Raw genomic sequence first — 14,129 nt, 5'->3', positions numbered from 1 at the left:
CACCATCAGCTTGCTCAGACCCGAGGGCGTGTCTTTGCTCGGTCGCACGCGACGGGCGTGCGCGGCGGCTTGTAACGCGTCGGCGAGCGCGGGCGCCTCGCGATGAAGATCGGCCGCCGTCGTCACAGCTGTGCGCTCGAGTCGGACCTCCACGGGTTCGGGGACCACGACGTTCTTTCGCACGACGCGACCCCTGTGCACAGCCTGGATCTTCGTCGCCGCCGCGGTGAGCTCCTCGCGCTCCTGTTTCTCCTTGAGGAGGTCCGCGCGGGCGCTCTTGCCTCTGTGAACCGCCTGGATTTTCACGGCGGCGGCTTCCATCTCTTCCCTTTCCCGGCGTTCCCTCAGGAGCTCCATGCGGGTCTTCTTGCCTCTGTGCACAGCCTGGATCTTGAGCGCCGCAGCCTCCATCTCCTCCTTCTCCTGTTTCTCCTTGAGGAGCTCCATCCTGGTCTTTCGCCCACGGTGCACAGCCTGGATCTTGAGCGCCGCCGCGGTGAGCTCCTCCTTCTCCTGTTTTTCCTTGAGGAGCTCCATGCGGGTCTTCTTGCCTCTGTGCACAGCCTGGATCTTGAGCGCCGCAGCCTCCATCTCATCCTTTTCCTGCTTCTCCTTGAGAAGTTCCATCCTGGTCTTTCGCCCACGGTGCACAGCCTGGATCTTGAGCGCCGCCGCGGTGAGCTCCTCCTTCTCCTGTTTTTCCTTGAGGAGCTCCATCCTGGTCTTTCGCCCACGGTGCACAGCCTGGATCTTGAGCGCCGCCGCGGTGAGCTCTTCCTCCTCCTCCTGTTTCTGTTTGAGCAACTCCATCCTGGTCTTTCTCCCACGGTGCACAGCCTGAATCTTGAGCGCCGCCGCGGTGAGCTCTTGTTCCTCCGCATCCGCCTCTTTCTGCCGCGACAGCTCCTGCCTCGTCTTGCGACCCCGGTGCATGGCCTGAATCTTCAGAGCGGCAGCCTCCTCCTCATCCCTGTCCTTGCGGAGCTGCTCGCGGGCCTTCTTACCCCTATGCATCGCCTGAATCTTGAGCGCGGCAGCCTCTTGTTCCTGGCGCTCAGCCTGTTCAAAGAGGTTGTTAATCGCCCCCGACACCAGCCCGCTCACCGCCGACTCCAGCTCCTTGGCGTACTCAGCCTTTGTGTTCTCATTCGCCAGCACCTGGTTGTAGAATTTGTGGAACTCGCGGAAGTCCAAGGTGCCGGAATCGTCCTCGTCGTAGTCCTCCATCAGCGCGTCGGCGTACTCGTCAAAGGTGTCCCGGTCGAGGTCGACTCCGATCTCCTTCAGCACGTTGTACAGCTCCGGTATCTCCAGGCTCCCCGACTTGTCCGTGTCAAACTTCTTAAACGCGGCGTGGACCCTGAAGAGCTCCTCCTGTTCCTTCCTGGCCTTCTTGCCGCGCTGGACGGCCTGTATCTTGACCGCCGCCGCGGACAGTTCCTCCTCCTCGGACATCGCGGCGGGTTTCGGCGTGGGAGGCGCCTCGGACGCTCGAGGCGGCGGCTGGACCAGACTCTTGCGAGCCATCTTACCCCTGTGCACAGCCTGGATCTTCACCGCCGCCGCCTCCATCTCCTTACGTTCCTGAAGCTGCTTACGCGCCTGCTTGCCCCTGTGCACAGCCTGAATCTTCATAGCCGCGTTTTCCATCTCGTGTTGCTCCAAGATGTTGCCAAGTGCGCCGGACACCACGCCCTTCACAGCCGCGTCCAGCTCGCTCGCGTACGCGGCTCTCAGATCGTCACTCGCCAGGCACTGCTCGTAGAACTTCTCAAACTCCCAAAAGTCCAGGCTCCCCGAGTTGTCGACGTCGTAGTCCTGCATCAGCGCCGCGACGTAGTGGTCAAACTCGCCCTTTGTCAGCTCCAGCCCCAGGTGGGCCATCACCTCACGCAGCTCGTCGACCTCGAGCTCGCCGCTGCCGTCGGCGTCGAAGGCGTCGAAGGCGGCTTTGACGCGGCGGGTCTTATCGACGCTCTGCCTGGTTTGCTTACCGCGATGAACAGCCTGGATCTTGAGCGCGGCTGCTTCCATTTCTTTTTGTTCCTGTAGGTCCTTGCGAACCTTCTTGCCGCGATGAACCGCCTGAATCTTGAGCGCGGCCGCGTTCATTTCTTCCTCTTCTTCCCGCTTGTACAGATTGGAGATTGCCCCCGACACCAGCCCGCTCACCGCCGACTCCAGCTCCTTAGCGTACTCAGCCTTTGTGTTCTCATTCGCCAGCACCTGGTTGTAGAATTTGTGGAACTCGCGGAAGTCCAGGGTGCCGGAATCGTCCTCGTCGTAGTCCTCCATCAGCGCGTCGGCGTACTCGTCGAAGGTGTCCCGGTCGAGGTCGACTCCGATCTCCTTCAGCACGTCGTACAGCTCCGGTATCTCCAGGCTCCCCGACTTGTCTGTGTCAAACTTCTTAAACGCGGCGTGGACCCTGAAGAGCTCCTCTTGTTCCTTCCTGGCCTTCTTGCCGCGCTGGACGGCCTGTATCTTGACCGCCGCCGCGGACTCCTCCTGCTCCCTGGCGTACAGGTTGGCGAGGGCGCCGGCGACGATCTTGCCGCACGCGCGCTCAACCTTGGCCGCGTACTGCGCCTTGAGCTCCTCGGACGCGAGGCACCCGAGCCAAAACTTTTCAAACTCTTGGTAATCCAGCGTGCCGTCGTTGTCGGTGTCAAACTCCGCCATGATTTCCGTCGCGTACGCCTCGAAGTTTTCCTCGGGAACCTCCAGACCGAGCGAGCTGAGGACGCCGCGGAGCTCGTTGACCTCGAGCTTGCCGCTCTGGTCCGTGTCAAACTTCCAAAACGCGAGTCGAGCCTTCCTCGCTTCCTCCTCGGACCACTTGGCCTTGGCGATCTGTTTCCGCGCCAGCTTACCGCGATGGACGGCCTGGATCTTGAGCGCCGCGGCGCTGAGCTCAGCCTTCTCCTGCTCGTAAGCTTCCCTCGCTTTCTTCCCCCTGTGCACAGCCTGGATCTTCACCGCCGCCGCCTCCATCTCCCTACGCTCCTGAAGCTGCTTACGCGCCTGTTTGCCCCTGTGCACAGCCTGAATCTTGAGCGCGGCGCCTTCCATCTCCTCCTCATCCTCCTTCTGCCGACGTTCGATGACGTTGCCGAGTGCGCCGGACACCACGCCCTTCACAGCCGCGTCCAGCTCGCTCGCGTACGCGGCTCTCAGATCGTCACTCGCCAGGCACTGCTCGTAGAACTTCTCAAACTCCCAAAAGTCCAGGCTCCCCGAGTCGTCGACGTCGTAGTCCTCCATCAGCGCCGCGACGTAGTGGTCAAACTCGCCCTTTGTCAGCTCCAGCCCAAGGTGGGCCATCACCTCGCGCAGCTCGTCCACCTCGAGCTCGCCGCTGCCGTCGGCGTCGAAGGCGTCGAACGCGGCTTTGACGCGGCGGGTCTTATCGACGCTCTGCCTGGTTTGCTTACCGCGATGAACCGCCTGGATCTTGAGCGCCGCGGCGTTGAGCTCAGCCTTTTCCTGCTCGAGCTGCGCCCTGGCTTGTTTGCCGCGGTGCACCGCCTGGATCTTCACCGCCGCCGCCTCCATCTCCCTCCGCTCCTGAAGCTCCTTGCGCGCCTGTTTGCCCCTGTGCACCGCCTGAATCTTGAGCGCGGCGCCTTCCATCTCCTGGCGCTCGATGACGTTGCTCAGGGCGCTCGACACGAGGCCCTTCACCGCCGCGTCCAGCTCGCGCGCGTACGCCTTCCGCGTGCTCTCGTTGGCGAGAACCTGCTCGTGAAACTTGCGAAACTCGCGAAAGTCGAGCGCGCCGGAGTCGTCCGCGTCGTAATCCTCCATCAGCGCGAGCTGGTAGTCCGCGAATGTGTCCGTATCGATGTCCACGCCGACCTCCTTGAGCACGTCGTAGAGCTCGGCAATCTCCAGGCTGCCGCTTCCGTCCGTATCGAACTTCTCGAATGCGGCCTTCACCCTCAGCAATTCCTCGTGCTCCCTGCGCGCCTGCTTGCCGCGCTGCATCGCCTGTATCTTGACCGCCGCGGCCTCCTCGGACATGTCCACGGTATCCGTGACGTCGGGAGCGCCGTCCGCTTCCGACATCGCGGCTGCCTTGAACGCTCCCTGGCGCGCTCCGGTTTGGGGTTGTCCTGTTCCCCCTGATGCGCAAATTCTTCCCGGCGCATGCGTTTCCCCCAACTCGTCTTCCCCAAATCGCCTTTTTGGTTTCGAAGCCCGAGTCGAGAAAAAATAGACTGGGATTGGCCAGTCCCGGGCTTTTCGAACTGTCAGACCCGAGTTGATAACACCCGAGTGTAGGCAATCTCCGCTGGCCCGCCTTCTCCCGTCACAACGTGCGACGCGTGTTCGGCGGATCCACCCGACGACTCCCCCGGCGACGTCGTCAACGCGTCACCCGCGAGGCCCGTCTGGAGCCCCGCATCGATACCCCCGCGGCACGCACGGCACCCGGCGCGCGCGCGCGGAGAGGGTTGCGAAACTCGGCGCCCCGCGCCCTCCCCTGAGAGAAACAATCTGACAACGACGGCTCGATAAGGAGCCATGGCGAGGCAGCTCACCGCCTGGCAGCAGGGGATGAAGGCGTACTTTTACGTCACCATCTGGATGACAATCTCCATGGGCGTGATTCTGTTCAACAAGGTGCGAACCCCGCGCGCTGTCCATCGACCCGACCACCGACACTCACCGCTCCGAACGTCCCGTCATCAACCCACCGCAGTACATCCTGGCGTACTCCGGGTTCAAGTACCCGATAGCGCTGACCCTCTGGCACATGGTGTTCTGCACCTCCGTCGCGACGATCATGGTCAGGGTCGTGGGAGCCACCAAGTCACTGAACATGCCCAAGAAGGAGTACGTCAACAGGGTCATCCCCATCGGCGCGCTGTACGCGGCGTCGCTCTGGCTGTCCAACTCGGCGTACCTCCACCTGTCGGTGTCGTTCATACAGATGACCAAGGCGCTGATGCCCGGGCTGGTGTACGTGTGCGGCGTGGCGTTCGGGATGGAGAAGCTGACCCGGACCACCTCGTTCAACATGTTCATCATCGCAATCGGCGTCGCCATCGCGGCGTACGGCGAGATCAACTTCATCTACATCGGCGTCGTCGAGCAGCTCAGCGCGCTGGTGTTCGAGGCGCTTCGTCTGATGTTGGTGCAGGTGCTCATCACGCGTCAGGGGTACGCGATGAACCCTATCCAGTCCCTGTACTACGTGTCACCCGCGTGCGCCGCGTGTCTGGCGCTCCCGTTCATCGCGGTTGAGCTGCCGGAGATCTTAGCCGACGTCCACCTGGAGATCGACTACGGGATGCTCCTCCTGAACGCGCTGACGGCGTTCGCGCTCAACCTGGCGGTGTTCCTGCTCATCGGTAAGACCAGTGCGCTGACGATGAACATCGCCGGGGTGATTAAAGACTGGATGCTGATCTTCGCGTCGCAGCACATGTTTGGGAACACGGTGACGTTCCTCAACTACCTCGGCTACGTCATCGCGTTCCTGGCCGTCGGCATGTACAACTACAACAAGCTCAAGGCGGCGAAACGGAAGGAGGCGGCGGCGAAGGCGGAGGCGGCGGCGAAGGGCGGGGGTATATCGGCGGCGGAGAACGGGAGCAAGTGACGAGCCCGTTGCGTTGAAATGAAAAAACTCGAGAATTCTGGGTCTAAAATCCGCTTCGAGAGCGAGGAGGTTTTCCCCGTCGCGCGCCACCCTTCGTACTGGCCAGGCTAAGACGAGACGAGCGGATGATTTTTTTTTCGAGATAGAGTCTGTATTACTCTCTACCAGTGCCTCTCCCACTCAGAGAGAGGGCTCCGCCGCGTGTTTTCGAGGGCGTGAGCTTGCGCAAGCGTCTGCGAAAGATTACTAAATCTTCGCGCAACCCCGCCGGTGCTCCCTCCGCCCCTAAATGAAAAACCCCCCAGTTAACTCTCTAAGCTCGCGAGCGCTAGCTCGTTCCGCTTAATCGCCCTTGCGCCTGAAGCTGCAACCCTCCGTGAGGCGCGCCTTGCCGCCGGTGGGCTGGCAGAGCACCGCGGAGCAGGAGCCGCAGAGCACCACGGTCTGGCTGTGGGAGAAGACGGTGGTGATGTTGAAGCAACCCTGATGGTTCGAGGGAGAGAAGTGGGGGCGGGAGGTCAGCTTCGAGGTTCGGAATACGCCGATCGCAATAATCGCAACGCACGCGGCCCGTCGGGAAACCGGCTCGCCACTCGCGGCCGTCGCGCGAGCCCAGCTCCGGGTCACGCGACGGTCGAGCCGGAAAAAAAGTTTTTAGGGTTCTGAGAGAGTCTCACCTGGCACTTGACGTCCATGAAGAAGGAGTTGGGGCTCTGCACGAGGCGCTTGAGCTTGTGCCTGCGGGCCTCCAGAGCCGCGGGGGGGTGGAGGAGATCAATGTCCTGGGCAAGAACCTGATACGAGAGGAAGGGAAAGAGCGGAGGTCAGCGGAGGCTCGGTGGACGGAGGCTGCGGGTCTTGAAAAAAAGCCGGCATCGCGGTGCGAGGCGGGATCGAGTCGCCGGAGGATGGGTCCGGCGACGCGACCTCGGACGCGGCGCACGCCACGAAATCGCCGGGAACTCGCGTACAGACGAAAATCAAAGGTCGCGGACCCGTTTGGGTGCCGCGCCCGCACGATCTCGCGTCGCGTCGACCCCTAACGGGGCGCCGGGGCGGGGTCCAAAACCCTGCCTGGGGCCCCGTTGAGGGTGGAAAAACCCGCGCGTCGCCGAATCGTTCAGCCGGAATCGCCCAGATCCGCGCGGGGTCCGGGCGCGAGCGGCGTGGAAGCGACTCGGCGGGGGGCTCGAGACGTGCTCGGGGGGCGCACTCACCATCTTGCTAGTCGGACGTTAGCCAACGAACGACTGCTGCGCTAAGTAAAAGGGCGACGGAGCGTGGCGACGGGGGCTCAAGTACCAGTTGTCCAGCGAGTTCCGCCTCCTCCAGCCCGCATGTTCGGTCGGACACCAATCCCCAAAATTAACTCGAGATTGACAGTTTGTCGCGTGAACCCCCGTGCGGCGTGTGTCCAACCGACCGTTCGGGGTCAATAACCTCGCCACACCAATTGCCCATACGCCCGGCGTGCGATCAATCTCGAACCGTCCATCGCGCGTCGTGTCGAGCAGCGACGCTTTGGCCGCCGCTTTCGATCGAATATTCGAGAGCGGCTCGTCGATCTCCCTCTTTCGTCCGCGCAGCCGGCCACACAGACACCAAAAACCAAAGATGCCTACTCTCCGGTGCGTCTCCACCCCGCGCCGTCGAGCCCGAGGTCCACTTCGCTCGCGCGTCGCCGACCGACGCACGCGCGTCGCCGAGCCGCCGATCGCATTTTCCTTTCCCCCCAAGAGTTTGGCCCTATCTATCCCCAAGATTCCGTCGACGCGCGCCGCTGACGACCCGTTCACCCCTCGTGACGACCGAACAGCGTGCACATCACGTGCTGCAACATCAAGAAGCTCGACACCAAGTTCTACAACCTCGAGAAGCCCCGCTGCTGGGTGACCGTCAAGCTCGGCGAGCAGACCCACACCACCCAGGTTGGCATCGGCCTCGACCCCACGTGGGAGGAGGACGTCGAGTTCGAGGTGACCAACCCCGAGGAGCAGAAGGTCGAGGGCACCTTCTACATCAAGTGCGAGAAGAACGGCAACGAGCAGCAGCTCGGCGACATGCAGACCTTCGCCCTCAACAAGCTCCTCCTGAACAAGCAGACGTTCAAGGGTCTTGTCGTGCCCGGCGGCAAGGCGGACATGATGTTCACCGCCCTCGACTTCGGAGACGAGCAGGCCGAGGAGGAGGACGACGCCTTCATGGATTTCCTCTAAGCTAAGCGGTCCATCCTCCAGGGTTCGATCTTCACGGAGCCCGCACAGAGCGTAGGGGTCATATATGCGCGAAGACGACGAGGTGTTCTTTAAATTCAAGCACGACGTTTCACCGAGATTACCTCTCTTCCTTCCTTCGCCGCGTCACATGTACTTTGGCCACCTGAACGGCTCCGGCACCTCCTCGGAGTACATCTTCTTCAGGAACTGCCCGATGCCGTCAAGGTCGGCGACGTGGATGGTCTCCCCGGTCGTCGGGTGCACGATCGGCTCGCGTCCCTCGGTGTCATCCCCGAACGCGATGGCCATGTGTTTGTCCCTGTACTCTTGGAGTTCCGCTCTCCACGCCGCGCGCTTATCCTCCGGCCAGTCCTTCTGCTCCTCCTCTATCTCCTTCTCCTCATCCTCCCGTATCAGTTGCTGCTGCTCGCGAATGATCTGCAGGTCCCTCATGAGCTGCTCCAGGGGTTCTTTCAACTCCGGGCGGAGGTTCTGCTCCATCTTGTTAAAGTCGAACCTGTTCGCAGCCTTCTCCTCCGGCTTGTTGGGGGGCACGTTGAAGTCGTCGCCCACGTGCGGCACCCCCTTCTCGCCCCTCTTCTCCGCCTCGCACCCCGGGCATACCACGTCCTCGTCGTCGCTCACCTCCTCCCCCGCCTCCCTTCGCCGCGTCCGATCCGCCTCCTCCTCGGCGAGCTCGCGCGCGTACCAGTCAGGGTCGTTTATGTCGTCGAACGCCCACAGGTCCGGGGCGGCCTCGCGGAGCTTCCCGCAGTCCCCGCACCTCGCCGCCTTGGCCATGTGCTCCTCGTACCGGCGGATCAGCCTCTCCTGGCGCTCGCCGGCGCGCTCGAAGAAACCCTTCTTGAGGCGGGACGGCATGGCTATCGGCGCCTCTGGGTTTGAACCCGAGGAATTTGGACATCGACCCTCGACGACTTGAAGAACTCCTCCGTCGCAAAAGAGGTGTGCAGAAGTGATGACTTGATTGTGTCTGCTGTATTACAAAGGACAAGGCGCGAGCGGCGATATTCTGCCGTTGGCGCTTGAAAACAAATGGGTTTCTAGTCGTCTCACGTCTCCACCTCCTCAGCGCGCGTTCTCTCCGTATCGAGCCCCGCTGTTAGCCTCGTCCTGCTGGTGCTGCATCGACGCGATGACGGTTGCGACGTTTCTCTCGTAGTGGTCGAGCTTCGAGTTGGCCTCCTCCAGCTCCTCCCTCGTGAGCAGGAGCTCCTTCAGCGACGCCTTCGTCATCTCCTTCGCCTTGACCGTCTCCAAACGGAGCTGCACGATCTCCTTCTCGTAGGAGATGACCTTGGACGCGAGCATGTTCTGCGAGCTCCGGCTGAGGCCGCTGAAGTTGTCGTCCACCACAAACATGGAATCCCTCGGGATGTCCCACTCGTCGGGTAGCACGAGCAGGTTGTTCGCCCCCTCCTGCCACCTGTACGCACCGTTCGCCTGCTTCACCACGTACTTGTAAAACACCACGCCTCCGGCGGGAAGCTCCAGATCCGTGAACCAGTTACCCCCGTCCGACCACTGCATGGGCAGCGCGTGGTGCTGATTCCACTCCCCCATCTTCTTGTGCGAGCCCACAATGAACAAATCCTCGCCAACCTGGGTCTGGTAGCCGATCCTGAACTGGACGCGGCACTGCACCTTGGAACCGATCGCCTCGAGCGACTTCGGATCGTTGGGGTTGATGTTCGCGAGCTTGGCCGCCTTCTCCATGATCTCCATGCGCTCGCGCTCCAGGCTTCCGCCGCCCTGGTGTTGCGCCACTTGGCGGTCGAGCCCCGGGGGACCCTGAACCAAGGCTGGGGCTGGCCAGTCGTTGCTAGACTGGACGATGAGCGCGCGCGAACGGGGCGCGCGGGTCAAAACGGGCACGCGCGCCGCTGTGAGCGACGCGCAACGATTACCCACGACGGACCCGCGTCGCGCGGAGAGGCGCGCGGGCGTCGTCGCGACGTTGGCGGCGAGCATCTTGCAAGTAGCCGTGGCGGAATGCAGCCGGAAGCTTTTCCGGGTCCGTGAAGAAAGATGAGGAAGGTTCGCGGGCGCGACGGCGCTCGGTGAACGCGTGCGCGGGACGCACGAGATCCGGGAGGTCGGATGAGGCAGTCGACGAGGTCTGTCGGCTGCTTGACGCGGGTTTCGTCGACGGTGTCGAGAGGCGCGCGTCGCTTTTTGGCAACGGGCGTCGAGCCCGTCGAGGCTATCTTTTGGAGGCGAGCGCTGAGAACCACGGAAACTTTGGCAGGAGATCAAAGCGGCTCGAAAGACGTTGGATCGCACAATTTACGCGGTGACCCCGAGACGGGTCGCATCACACGCGTGTGATTGGATGAATGCCTTCCCTGAGTTGTTCTTGGCCAATGGGATTGTCACAAATCGCATTCGATTTTCCCATCTCCGAGTAACATCCGGCGAATGGGCACGGGGGAGTCGAACCACGCTGACTAGGAAAATCAACGATACTCTGCCCGGCCTCCCTCACCACGTTTTTCAATGCTGTCTCCTTTCGGGTTTATTAAACGGTCCAGTCACCGGTGCGTGGGCGGAAAAACGAGCAACGATGCCCAGTCATCGCAGAGGATTCGGAGCCTCGACCGCGGGATTTCTCTCCCTCCAAGAAAAGCCACCTCAGCGAAGGTTGCCTCCAAAAGGTGCGGTGCCCAACTTGCGTCATTTCCCACGCCACGCCGCGACCGCGCAACGCGCCGGGAGCGTAACGACCGCGCGCCGAGTCCGGTTCGGGAACTTTTTTTCGAGCGACGACCCGCGCATCGCGTGGGAGGGGCATCGCGCGTGTCCGTCCCGCGTTCGATGCTCGGCTGGCTCCTCGGCGGTCGCGCGACGAAGGAGGAGCGCCGAACCGCCGCGATCCGGTGCGCGACGCGAGACAGCGCGCTGAAGCAGTGCGTCGTCGCAAACTCCAAGGAGACGTGCGACAGGCTCGCGCAGGACCTCGACCTCTGCAAGGTGCGCTTAGTGGGGAACGTTCGGTGCCGATATCGGACTCGCGCACGCGCTCGAGCGCGTCCGACCCGCGCCTCGCGCCGTCGTCGCGTCGCGCCCGCCGGCTTGCCGATTGTTGGCACCCCATCATTTCAAAAAAGCGCGAGATCTTGTCACCTGCGCGATCTCGTCCCGACAGCACGATCGTCTAAACTCGCTGCGTTTCCCCCACGCGGTTCCACAGGGAAGGGTGGTGTGTCCCGACGCGGCCGCCGAGTTCTCCCGCTGCGCGCACCTCGTCGTCAACCACACCGGCAAGCAGGCCGACGTCCCCGACTGCTCGAGACAGTTGAGAAAGATGCGCGCGTGCCTTCGACGTAAGCGGGTTTAAGATGGGGAAGATGGGGACGATGGAGACCATAGTCTTGGATAGCGATAGCGGCGACGACGAAGCGGGCGTCCGGGACAGCGACGACGACGACGACTTCCGAGTGGTACCCGCCCGGCCCGCCCTCCCCGAGTCATTGAAGGATGTCGACGGATTCGGCGAGGATCCGGAATCGCCCTCGAAGAATGACGGCGGTTCTACGAAGAAGGAGGAGGACGGCGAGGACGCCAAGAACGAGGACGTCGAGAACGAGGACGCCAAGGACGAGGACGCCAAGGACGAGGACGCCAAGGACGAGGACGCCAAGAACGAGCCTCATGCGGAGGATTTCGACAGCGACGAGGACGAGGACGACGTGCCCGTCGAAAAGATCGCGGCGCGGCGCGAGGCTCGAGCCGCCAAACTCGACCCCGAACTTCTCCTTCGCGAGGCGGCACCCGAGGTGGTCGCCCCCGAAATCGCCGCGCTCCGCGAGCACTGGCAGCTCGCGGTGGTTCTCGACTTTTTCAGCGTCTTTCGAGAGGAGTTTCTCGACAGGCCCTTCGACGCGGCGGATCTGGAGAGCGCGCTGGTGGACCCGTGCGCGGACCCTACGCTCTGGGGTTTCATCGTGAGCCTTCAGGTGGAGCTTCTGAACGGGTGCGGCTTTCGCGTGGAGCACGGCGAACTGTTCAGGCGAAGGAAACGACGCCACGCCGACAAGGATCAAGGCTTGATGATCAGGGATAACTCCTGGGCGTGGGTGACGAACAGGGTGATCTGCGAGTGGTGGCGCACGTTGACGGGGAAGAGGTCGAGCGAGGCGTCTAAACCTCCCTTTGCGCCGCCCACGCGCCGAAGAGGCGTCGAGGGGGAGGACAAGGCACCCAGGAACAAGTCGAAGCCCTTCAACGCGTTCGCCAAGGCGGAGCGATCGACGATCAAGGCTGAGCACCCGCACATCGCCAAGAAGGAGGTCGACTTGCGTCTCGCCGTCCGATGGAGGCGCCTGTCCGACGACGAACGGAGGGAGTACGATCCGAGCTACGACCCCGAGTCGGTGGACGAAAACGAGTTTACCGAGCGGTGGTACGCGGATGAGATGACCCCGTCGCAGAGGCTGATGACGCTCTGGGGACTGTGCGAGCTGCGGCTCATGATCGGCCTCGACCACCTCGGCCCTCACGATGTCGGCTACGAGGCGGGCTGGAAGGAACCCCCCGGCAAGTTCCGCCCCACCCCGATCGGCACCGACGCCGAGGGGAACGAGTACTGGCTCCGCACCGATACGCTCTATCGCTCCGGAGAGCCCACCTACCGCTCGACGGATTCGGTCGATGTTCCCCTCCCGGTGGAGCCGCCGCCCTACTACAACAAGGACTCCGGCACGTGGAAGGATCAAGACGAGGAGGACTACACGCAGCTGCCCTGCATGCAGTGCGGCCGGATGCAGTACGACGAGAGGGAGATCGAGCACAAGTTCCTGCTTTGCGACGTATGCGTCAACGGCGGGCACGCGAGGTGTATGGGTGTCAGCGTCATCCCGGGAGGTGACACGGCCTGGAACTGTCCCGTGTGTGATGGACAGGCGCGCATAAAGGCCGCAAAGGAGGCGGCGGCTGAGATGGAGCTAAAAAAGCTGCAGGATGAGAAGGAGAGGGCCGAGCGAGAAAGAGTCGAGCGAGAAAAGGCTGAGCGAGAAAGAGTCGAGCGAGAAAAGGCTGAGCGAGAAAACGCCGCGGCGCGACGCATTCAGACGAGTGTTCGTGCGTGGTTGCGCGGTAAGGCAGAGGCGAAGAGGTTCGAGCGAAAGAAGGTTGAAAAGGCTGCGGCCGAACGCATCCAGGCGAGTTGGCGCGCGTTCATGAGCCGCAAAGCCGAGACAGAAAATGCAGAGCGAGCAAAATTGGAACACGTGGAGATCGGCGCAGAAGAGGTTGTTGAGAATCCCTCGACGAGAAATGTTCCCGACGTAATAGATCTCACGGCAGAAGAGGACGAAGACGAGCACCAGAGGCTGATCGGGGAATCGCAAGCCCATATTCAGCAGCAGCAACAAGATGGAAGATGGAAGATGGAGAAGATGGAAGATTATAGATGGAAGAGGAATCCCGCAAACCCTGAAACGTATTCCGCAGACCCTGGAGTCTGCTATATGTCTTCTCCTGATGTCCTTCATGAGCACGAAAAGGAATTTTGGCAAGCGCTGTTTCAGTTCAATACTCATGTACTCAAGGTTGAAAACGGAAGAAACCTGGGACTGGTCTGCTATAACATGCCTAATCCTTGGCAACCGATGATACCCATCCAGCGCCACTATCATGCGAACTTGTACACGATGTGGTACGAAGTATCTCGCTTGGGTGGTGACATCAGGGTGACTGAGAACGGCTGGTGGGGGATCGTGTCGAGGATGTGTCTTCCCGAATTGAACCAGCTCGACCCTGCGACGTTTCAGATCTGCTTTCAGAAGTACCAAGAATCACTGAAAGCCTTTGATGTCGCCTTCACGATGGTCGATGACGCCTACAAGATGGAAGTCGGCATGTCCTCGAGTCAGCATGCATACGCAAAGTGGCAGACGTGGGCTTACCTTCGAATAAAAGAAGGGAAGTTCGACGAAGTGCAAAAGCATGTGCATGAATGTCGTGAGCAGCCCTTCTACGCTCTGAACCAGGCCTCTCGTCTGATGCGGCAAATTTCACTACTCAGGAAGCTATGCAAAATATCCTCAAATAGCTTCCTGCAAAACTTCGGCGGTGGCTTTAGTGCGTTCACCAGGGCCATGAAGCTGATCAAAACCACGATAACCGAGAACGAGATGAAAGCCGCGCCGCCGAAAGCGGAACACCATGGGCCAAGCGGTATCAGGGACTTCTTCAAGGCTGATTCGAGGTTCGCTTCCGCGAGATTTGTTCATCCAGACTCGACAACTCCGGGGCTCGGCGGCACCCTCTTCCGGCCGTTGAAA

The 14,129-nt window shown here is 61.7% G+C and overlaps 8 protein-coding genes across 8 annotated transcripts; 3 read left to right on the top strand and 5 right to left on the bottom strand.

The window, feature by feature from the left end:
* Positions 1 to 1,167: 1,167 nt before the first annotated feature.
* Positions 1,168 to 1,971, bottom strand: MICPUN_76780 (predicted protein; the record flags this gene model as incomplete). Its single annotated transcript, XM_002502683.1, has 2 exons — positions 1,168 to 1,360; positions 1,727 to 1,971. Coding segments are annotated over 2 exons (438 nt in total), but the record flags the coding sequence as incomplete, so codon positions are not given.
* Positions 1,972 to 4,325: 2,354 nt separating this feature from the next.
* MICPUN_90920 (Drug/Metabolite transporter superfamily) lies at positions 4,326 to 5,653 on the top strand. Its single transcript, XM_002503032.1, has 2 exons — positions 4,326 to 4,626; positions 4,706 to 5,653. The coding sequence occupies exons 1-2, from the start codon at positions 4,528 to 4,530 to the stop codon at positions 5,606 to 5,608; spliced, it is 1,002 nt and encodes a 333-aa protein (XP_002503078.1). The 5' UTR covers positions 4,326 to 4,527; the 3' UTR covers positions 5,609 to 5,653.
* Positions 5,654 to 5,737: 84 nt separating this feature from the next.
* Positions 5,738 to 6,851, bottom strand: MICPUN_108364 (predicted protein). The gene is made up of 3 exons (XM_002502682.1): positions 6,826 to 6,851; positions 6,286 to 6,402; positions 5,738 to 6,091 (listed from the first exon to the last, which is right to left on the bottom strand). Exons 1-3 carry the CDS (start codon positions 6,826 to 6,828, stop codon positions 5,951 to 5,953), a joined length of 261 nt encoding a protein of 86 aa, XP_002502728.1. The 5' UTR covers positions 6,829 to 6,851; the 3' UTR covers positions 5,738 to 5,950.
* A 343-nt stretch (positions 6,852 to 7,194) lies between these two features.
* On the top strand, positions 7,195 to 7,940 carry MICPUN_59018 (predicted protein). Its single transcript, XM_002503031.1, has 2 exons — positions 7,195 to 7,236; positions 7,425 to 7,940. The coding sequence occupies exons 1-2, from the start codon at positions 7,223 to 7,225 to the stop codon at positions 7,822 to 7,824; spliced, it is 414 nt and encodes a 137-aa protein (XP_002503077.1). The 5' UTR covers positions 7,195 to 7,222; the 3' UTR covers positions 7,825 to 7,940.
* A 28-nt stretch (positions 7,941 to 7,968) lies between these two features.
* On the bottom strand, positions 7,969 to 8,706 carry MICPUN_59017 (predicted protein; the record flags this gene model as incomplete). Its single annotated transcript, XM_002502681.1, has 1 exon — positions 7,969 to 8,706. The coding sequence occupies one exon, from the start codon at positions 8,704 to 8,706 to the stop codon at positions 7,969 to 7,971; it is 738 nt and encodes a 245-aa protein (XP_002502727.1).
* A 99-nt stretch (positions 8,707 to 8,805) lies between these two features.
* Positions 8,806 to 10,013, bottom strand: MICPUN_108362 (carbohydrate-binding module family 20 protein). The gene has a single exon (XM_002502680.1). The coding sequence runs from the start codon at positions 9,814 to 9,816 to the stop codon at positions 8,914 to 8,916; it is 903 nt and encodes a 300-aa protein (XP_002502726.1). The 5' UTR covers positions 9,817 to 10,013; the 3' UTR covers positions 8,806 to 8,913.
* Positions 10,014 to 11,183: 1,170 nt separating this feature from the next.
* On the top strand, positions 11,184 to 12,781 carry MICPUN_59015 (predicted protein; the record flags this gene model as incomplete). Its single annotated transcript, XM_002503030.1, has 2 exons — positions 11,184 to 12,708; positions 12,747 to 12,781. 2 exons carry the CDS (start codon positions 11,184 to 11,186, stop codon positions 12,779 to 12,781), a joined length of 1,560 nt encoding a protein of 519 aa, XP_002503076.1.
* Positions 12,782 to 12,910: 129 nt separating this feature from the next.
* On the bottom strand, positions 12,911 to 13,481 carry MICPUN_59014 (predicted protein; the record flags this gene model as incomplete). The annotated part of the gene is made up of 2 exons (XM_002502679.1): positions 12,911 to 13,175; positions 13,216 to 13,481. The coding sequence occupies 2 exons, from the start codon at positions 13,479 to 13,481 to the stop codon at positions 12,911 to 12,913; spliced, it is 531 nt and encodes a 176-aa protein (XP_002502725.1).
* Positions 13,482 to 14,129: the final 648 nt, after the last annotated feature.

Source organism: Micromonas commoda, chromosome 6 (assembly GCF_000090985.2).
Source record: "Micromonas commoda chromosome 6, complete sequence".
Classification (NCBI taxonomy): Eukaryota; Viridiplantae; Chlorophyta; class Mamiellophyceae; order Mamiellales; family Mamiellaceae; genus Micromonas; species Micromonas commoda.
The sequence above is the reverse complement of the archived record's forward strand: the minus strand, read 5'-3'. Positions and strand labels throughout refer to the sequence as shown.